General features: G+C 43.3%; 2 protein-coding genes across 2 annotated transcripts; both read left to right on the forward strand.

The window, feature by feature from the left end:
- The first annotated feature begins 3,730 nt into the window (after positions 1 to 3,730).
- LOC145494251 (uncharacterized) lies at positions 3,731 to 4,208 on the forward strand. The gene has a single exon (XM_081473701.1). The coding sequence runs from the start codon at positions 3,731 to 3,733 to the stop codon at positions 4,181 to 4,183; it is 453 nt and encodes a 150-aa protein (XP_081329827.1). The 3' UTR covers positions 4,184 to 4,208.
- A 369-nt stretch (positions 4,209 to 4,577) lies between these two features.
- On the forward strand, positions 4,578 to 5,673 carry LOC145494252 (uncharacterized). Its single transcript, XM_081473702.1, has 2 exons — positions 4,578 to 4,613; positions 4,652 to 5,673. Exons 1-2 carry the CDS (start codon positions 4,578 to 4,580, stop codon positions 5,573 to 5,575), a joined length of 960 nt encoding a protein of 319 aa, XP_081329828.1. The 3' UTR covers positions 5,576 to 5,673.
- Positions 5,674 to 8,058: the final 2,385 nt, after the last annotated feature.

Genomic DNA, 8,058 nt, shown 5'->3' on the forward strand with positions numbered 1-8,058 from the left:
CAGGACCGCAAATGATCCCCAAATTGGACCGCAAATGATCTCGGACCGGAAATGATCCCCGATAGGGACCGCAAATGATCCCGACTAAAAAATAGCGAATGGCATGGATGGTGGGATGGTGTGGATAGGCAATTGGCGTACGTGAATACGGTTGTTTTTATTAAAGCCATCTTACAATTAAAATCAAGAGAAAATGAGGCTTACAACTTGCTTTTTTTTCATATTTTCGACTTAATTTTGTTGCTAACTGCGATGTTATGAATATCACCACTCAACCATCAAAACGCGACTTGGATTGCATTTCTTTGCAATTCTCAGTAAAATTATGATCAGTGCAACATACGCTACATATCCTCCTTTGTTAAACACTGATATTTCGGTGTTATAGTTAAATCACATTTTATCAGCCACTAACGCCACTCGTCTAAAGTTTTAAACTAAAATCTAACCATAAAGCAACTATTAAGGAAGACGCTGTCACCTGAGTAGACCTACAAGCCTATCGCGTCATCACTCTGTGAAACACCTAGTGTATAGCACTGGAAATTTGAACAAATTTATTTTGTTATTTTTTCCTTGGTCGTATTTTGGCTTTAATTCCTCCGAAATGACTACTTGAGTATTCTAAGAAGCCAAAATTCCAAGCTATAGTTATGAAGTTCAGCTTCATGACCGAGCAAGGCCAAGGCTTGCTCTTAGTTTTGACAAGTTAGCTGTTTGATAGATGTTTGATAGTATCGCCACCGGGATTTCGAGAATGTTTACAAGTATGTGCTTTTCTAAGAATTCTAATTCAACAGGTCAGGCATAAGAGGCGGTATATTTATATCTGTTTACAATTAGCGTGCTTCGTTTGGAAACCAGAGCATTTTGAATTTCAGGGTTATGGAGGTTGCGTGACACAAGGCTACTATCGAGTTTGTTGAAAAATATGTACTTATCTCATGATTTTGAGCCTTGTTAGAGCATCAGGAGAAGTGCTTATGTAAATACTTGTTTGTTTAGTGCTGGTAATCAGTCGCCTTGAAACCCAAAGTAAGTTGTAGATGTTTACACTATATTCCGGCTGCCATATTGGTGTACCACGGATGAATACCAACGTGACGTTTTCTTACTGGGCTCTGTAAATTTCTGGGAAACATTTACTACGAATTTCTGAAGTTTGGGGAAACGCGCAGGCCTAAAACTTGGAGAAGTGTTATTTGGAGAAGTGTTATTATGGAGAATTTGTTATTTTTATTTTTTTTATTGCGTGACAGCGAGAACGATCTGAACCGTTCGAAGAACAAAACAGCAACTGTGGAATTTTTTTTTTTGTAAAATGATAAAACATGTGTTTTAGTTCATAATTTTTGTATATGTTCCCACCTTTCTCTGATATAAATCCATGCCATTCCTTATTTTTTGATCGGGATCATTTGCGGTCCAATATGAGGATCATTTGCGGTCCGGGATCATTTGTGGTTCAATTTGGGGATCATTTGCGGTCCGGGATCATTTGCGGACCCGTACAGAACTCTCCAAACAAGATTTGGTAAAAGATGACATCTCATCAGTGTCTAACAGCGCTTAGTTTACGCGCAATGGTGTAAACTTATTTGTTATTTCTCATTTTCCGACTGGACTGTAATTTGATCTAATTTCACCTTTTACCTACAACTTCCCGATCCCACGCAAACCACGCACAGTCATATACATATATTTCTAAAATAAACACAAAATAAGCACCAAAACCCGTTTTTCCATCTACTTGCTATCACTCCAGCTTTCAGCTAGCATTAAAGCATCCGTTGTAGGAACCAGATGTGTTTGAAATCTTCCCGAAAGGTCAGTTTATTTACAAAGTAACACAACAGCCAAGTCACGTGCACACCAAAGTGCGGTAAAATTATTGGCTACATTGAACTGGAAAACCAGGAACATATGAGACCAGTCCTGCTGTTGGCTTAGCTGTGCCATTTTGTGCCCCTAAGTGTTTGTATTTTTCACATGGCATTTTTCTGTAGCTACATTACGCTACAAGGTAGGTCCAGCGTTTGCGGACAATCGAGTGACTATCCAGCACACCATGAGTGCGTTAGCCTAAAGGACTGCACGAGAGATGTCAGCAGTCATTTGGCAAGCTTCAAACTAAGCGAGGATGAGGGTATTAATACAGAGATGAAGTTACTGTTGGCGAGAGCTGGTGAGTGGTGTCATTTATGCTATTTTTGAACCGGTAGTGCCCACATACAGATGAGATGTTTAGCTAAAAGTTGTCAATGTTTTAGGTGTGTTTAAAGGGGAAGAAGAGCACGAGTTGCTTAATATTTGTCCGCACCACAGAGCCGTTTGTGGTATCCGTTGGAGGACAGGAAAATCTGTCTGCACAGTCCCTGCAGAGATGGCCACCCACAAATCAGCGAAAGCTAAAGCTAAAGGAAGCTACCGAGTGAATAGCCACCAATCAGCAGTAATTTTCGAGGAAACCAAGATTCTCATTCCAGTTGGATCGCGTGAGTTGTTTTATTTTTATCAGTTGCATATAGCCTAAAATGTTTACCAGATCTCGTACAAGTAGTTATACAGATACATGTAACTGTTCCTATTTCGGAAACATGAGGGGTGAAACAGACTGGCCTGTGAAGTAATCGCAAAGGGAAATAAGGCAAGGTATCGCGCGAGAGAATGGAACAGTTATTTCTGTGGTCTTGAAGTCACTCTGATTTCGTAAGAGCTTTTTCGAGTTATTTTAATTGGCTGAGAAAATTCGCATTGTCCTCGAGCAGTATATTTTTCGGCAAGAAGTGAAAGGTTTATTGCTCCACTTTTTCAGCAATTTGCAAACAGTGTAAAGAGTTCGTGAGCAAACAGCTGTTGGAAAACAAGTCACTGCCGGACCAGAAGTCAGAAGCCTGTGGAACACCTTTGGCTGCGCCTGCGGCTGAACAAGCTGTACTACATGCTGAGTCATCTCAAGAACAATCCACGGTAAGAAGCTGACTAATTTTGCGCCGGGTGTTAATTTAATCATGCCAGCCCAAAACCCACCCCAACACCATCGCACACACTTCACAACATACACCCACATACCAAAAATAAAATAAATTCGCTTTTTAGTTACTATTGAAATTATTTTTACTTATAGCAGACATTGGTGGAAAAGGATCCCTCGGACAGGGATGTTTCATCTGAAGATCTGGCGGCACAATTATCAAGGCTTGCAATTGACGATGAGACTTTCCTTAGTCCAGATACAGATAGCATTGTTTCAAGCACGAGCGAGGAAACGCAAGCTGTGAATGCAACGTCGGTGGTGCCTCGAGAAAGGTTGAATGATTATTTACTCTCCGACGGTATCGCTCCGATAGTTCAACCCTGGTTTGAGTGGGAACAAGTCTCTGACAGAACCAAGCAACGATACGCCAAAAGAACGGCAGAGATCGTGTCCTCAGTCCTCCACACAATCAGCCCGAAAGACGCAGTTTCTCTTTGGCAGGCCACTGTCTCGTCTGCTGCCATGAAGAAGGCCCTTGGTCTAGAAGACTTATCGCAGCCGTCAAAAGACTACCTCGAGGCTTTGGCAGAGGCTTACGGCAAGGCAAATGGTTGGGACACGAGAAGACAGATTCTGTCCATCATGGCAGGTCTTGCCAGCTAAAAGGCCATCTCAGTGTTTATACCAGGCTTGTCGAGATATCACTACACCATAGCCAACCTTCATCGCCTGTAGTTTGGGTGCGGCGCTTGCATGACCTACCAACCATTAGTGAGAGTAAGAGTTGAGCGGCAGCAGTTGGACAATTTTCTGTCCTTCATTACGAGTCCTCATTTAGTCCAAGATCTGCCTTTTGGACAGAACATGCTGACGCTTTCCTCAGGAAAAACTATTGAAATACCGAACGTCATCCGTACGCTTATTCCACAGAGGATAGCGGGCCAGTACGAACAGTACTGCGATGAGACGGTATTCGAGCCCTTTAGCGAGCGCACCATGTTGCGGATACTAGCAGAGTGCAAAGCTTCAGTTCGCAAGTCTCTTCAATGGCTTGATTACTTTGCCGCAGAAGGTGCTCGCGCTTCTGAAGACCTTGAATCCTTAGTGCGCCAGCTTAGCGAACTCAGACTGGGAAAGGAATCAGATGCCATTGACACCCAATCCTTGAAGACTGCCAATTGTATCTTAAAGGCCATTTCAAGCTAATAGTTTTTTGAAAACTAACCTTAAAAAATTGTAGGACTGGGACAAAATCTGTCTCGCGGTGGATTGCTCAAAATTCACTTTGAATATGCCTTTTAAACATAGCTACTAATGTTTATTTCTTTTTCTAATTCATTCTACAGTAGTAATTCTGTAAAACGGCAGTAAAACGGTTATCTAGAAAAAGCAAAAATTAGTCCAAAGGCTCTCCCACCGAAAGATCAGGCTTTGATGAGGGAGAGGGGGATGGCGAGAGGAGTGGAGGGTGGGGGGTGGGAATGGCCAATTGATGGGAAAAGTGCCTTAGTCACCTTTTCCATTGATTTTTTAATGGTGTTTTATTTTAACCGCACACGATTTTTTTCCTTTATTCTCTTTGATCTAAGGCCAGCTGAATATGTACCTTATTAGTGTAGCGATCTTGGCAATACAGGTATGACGTGTAATGCATTTAAATGCATTCCTTGACAGGTTCACATTAGCACCAACTCTGAGGTAGCCAGTCACTGCAGTGTGTTTGCCCTTAGCGATTGTACCAACCCAGACCTTCGGCAACAATGCGATCACCGACACGAAGACGTATGCGAGCAGTGCGAAAACCTAAATTCTACGCTTGCCGCCATTTCAGAAGCCGTAGCTAATGCGCCGTTTCACACGGATGACGACAGAGACGAAGCTGTATATCTTACCAATCACGCCACGCTTGTCATCCAGTCATGGAAATGTCATTTGTTACGATTAGCACACCAAGACCAGGCTCGCCTGGATGTCATCGTTGCCCTCAACCAAGAAGCGGTTTTCATTGTAAACGACTGGGCAATGAAGTTCTTGCCGCAGAGGTACCGAGAGTCCCAAGCAGACTGGTGTTGCAAGCGTGGTATATCCTGGCACATATCAGTCGTATACCGACGGGTAGAAGGGGTCCTACAGTGGCAAGGGTTCATCCACGTCATCCAGTCATGTAGCCAGGGAAACTCTGCAGTCGTAGGCATCATGCACTACGTTCTGACCACACTTAAGCAGGAGCACCCGGAAATCAACACGGCCTTTTTTCGTCAGGATAACGCCGGGTGTTACCATTCTTCCCGCACAATCCTGGCGTGTCGACATATGGGAACACATTGCGGAATTCGGGTGGCACGCATTGATTTTAGCGATCCACAAGGGGGTAAAGGTGCGGCAGATCGATTGGCTGCGTCACGCAAATTCCATATCAGGGCATACATAAATGAAGGACACGACGTGTGTACTGCAAATGACATGACAATTGCATTGATTTCTCTTGGAGGATTAGAGGGAGTCCGAGTGGTTTCCATGGACACCATTGCCGAGACGCAAGACACGGCCCAGACAGTAGCAGGTATCACAAAGCTGAACAACTTTGAGTTTACTTGAACAGATACCGTTACTTGTTGGCGTGCATATGGTGTCGGTCCTGGTGATGTAATCAAACTGGATGTATCGTCTTTTAGGTCTTCTGGTGAGTAGTCAAATATTGTAGACATAATGTCACGATTTGCACTACGGACTGACAAACTCTCTTATTTTGCCGTTACTACGGTGTTCTTCACAATTCGACCTTAATTAGATACAATAACGAGTGCGGAAACCTCCCTGATTAATAGTGTTAGGTAGAGAGGGAACGAGGGATGGGTAATGCTTTTCAGTAGTACCTCTTCAACACCTGTTATTACCAATAACAATAACTGCATTGTTACTTGTTCCTAGATTGAAATATAACGTGGATGTGTGTCTCATCATGTTTCAGAACCTAGTCAGAGCGGACTAGTGGCAGCATTTTCCCGGGGAGACTTCAAACCTTTGGTCAACAAGTCGACCAAAGCGACAACTCCTGAAGCCACCGCGGAGGAAATGCAGAATATCAATCCAGAGGAGAGCAACAAAGTTGCTGGGGTTTATTCATGTCCCCAGGATGGGTGCGTGCGCATCTTTCAACAGGTATCGGCGCTTGGAAAGCACTTGTCCCTCGAGAAATGCACACGGTCCCCTGAGACATACTGTGATAGATCTAGCCAAAATGGGTTACAAGTCAGCCCTGGAGGAGGGCGTTGGCGTTTTACCAACCCTAAAAACCTCAACGCTTTCCCAGGATTACCCTATTACAGCTGCCAAGGAGGGATGGGCTCTAAGAGCTGTCAAAAAAAGCTTATCGGCTCAGCGATAAACAAAAGTCCTACCTTTTGGCTAAATTTCGTATCGGCCAAACAACAGGCCGAAAGCTCGATGCGGAGGTCGTTGCTCGTGAAATGCGCCGTGCTCGTGGTGCTGTCTGCGACTTTTCCAGTCATCAGAACTCCTTACAGCCTCGCAGATCGCTACTTACTTTTCACATCTTAATGCTGCCGCTCGCCAGCAAGACATGAATGAGTTAGATATCCAGGCATCAGAAGAGGAAACAAATTTCATTGGCGCCAGAGACTTGCCGGCCACATCAAGCCAGATCCAGCATCCCATTATGTATGACCAGTTCCATCTTTGCTCAATGGTGAAAGGTGATACCTTGAAGATGCTCAAGTTATCAATGCTGCAGCGTGTATGCGAGGGCCTGGGTCTAGATGTACCACAGCCTCTCGTGCGCAGGAGAGCTCCGTACATGGAACTACTAAAGGACATAACAAAACTGTTCTTGTCAACAGTGAACAAACCTTACGATCCAAGGACTGTACTGATGGCCTGTTTACAAGAAGGGAGGGTACCGTATCAATAGGGTTATCCTACCCCGAGTTAACAAGCAAAATCAAATTTTGATTTCAAGCTCTTAATCATCCAGACACCATTTTTTCCTTGATTTTAGAACGCGTTTGAAGGCAAGACTATAAACAATTCTGCTTAAGGATATTTTAGCGACAGTAGCAACAAACATATCGGAAACTTAAGCGCCAAACTAAATATAAACAATTTTGGTGATTAATTGTTGATCGTCAGTGTGTAGAACATATTTTGTTTCATGGAATTGAAATTACGTTGTTCAGATAGCTGAGTTGTACCTATCCGAGTCTTTACAAGGACAACATATAACCCAGGTGCAAGGGTAACATTCACGCTCAGCTAGGGTTTTGTCATCGTAGTGCATTCTGGCTGCCTCATAAGCACGCCGATACAAAACAACAAACTTTAGATTGCTAGAGAAGTCTTATTGTTAGGATAACTGTGGCATTAGGGTTACCCTTTCTTTTTGTTCACAGATCCCTACGACGCCGACCACTCCCCTCTCGCTTGTCGCCAAAAACAATGTGTGAAAAATGGGCAGCAAAAGTTTGGCCGCAATTTGTATTTTGCTTGTAAAATACTAAGAAAACCGTGACACCTGGAAATAAGCGAGGTTGTATTTGATTTTACAGTATTTGAGAATACTGCTAACTTAAGCTCACTTGTCTGCTAACTCGGCTTTTACATTGACAACAGATATAGTATCCCGCCTCCGCATGCGTGATTCAAAGGAGTGTTGCGTTACTCCGGGTCTCTCGCGTTTCAACAGCAAAACCACCGTTATAAAATGTCAGTTATCCTTGGTAATAAAGGTACTTGATTCGAGAAAAATATGGCTTGAGAGGCTGCATGCGGTGTTATTGGGGTAGGTTCGAGCTCTTGATATGTATTGCGTTCACTTTGGATCTGAATATAAGCTCCGCACGATGAGCCGAGTTGTTTTTAAGCATTAAGCGGGCGGAATTAATATTTGCTATAATATTGGGCGTAAAACTACAAGAGTCACAAGCGAAATTAACCTGTTCATCTCCTGAAAGTTGTCTTATAAAATCATAAATTATACGCTAATAAAGATCTAATGCTGTTGTTTTCGTTGCAACTTATTCAGGAACGTTTGCGGCAAGTATGTTTGTGTACTCTTGTCCCAT

Source organism: Orbicella franksi, chromosome 8 (genome assembly GCF_964199315.1).
Source record: "Orbicella franksi chromosome 8, jaOrbFran1.1, whole genome shotgun sequence".
NCBI classification, from domain to species: Eukaryota; Metazoa; Cnidaria; class Anthozoa; order Scleractinia; family Merulinidae; genus Orbicella; species Orbicella franksi.

Excerpts from the sequence above, each read along its gene's own strand:
- LOC145494251 (XM_081473701.1), top strand. The coding sequence starts at position 3,731 with ATGACCTACCAACCATTAGTGAGAGTAAGAGTTGAGCGGCAGCAGTTG.
- LOC145494252 (XM_081473702.1), top strand. The coding sequence starts at position 4,578 with ATGTACCTTATTAGTGTAGCGATCTTGGCAATACAG. Across the intron at positions 4,614-4,651 it reads TAGCGATCTTGGCAATACAG|GTTCACATTAGCACCAACTC; the intron begins GTATGACGTGTA and ends ATTCCTTGACAG.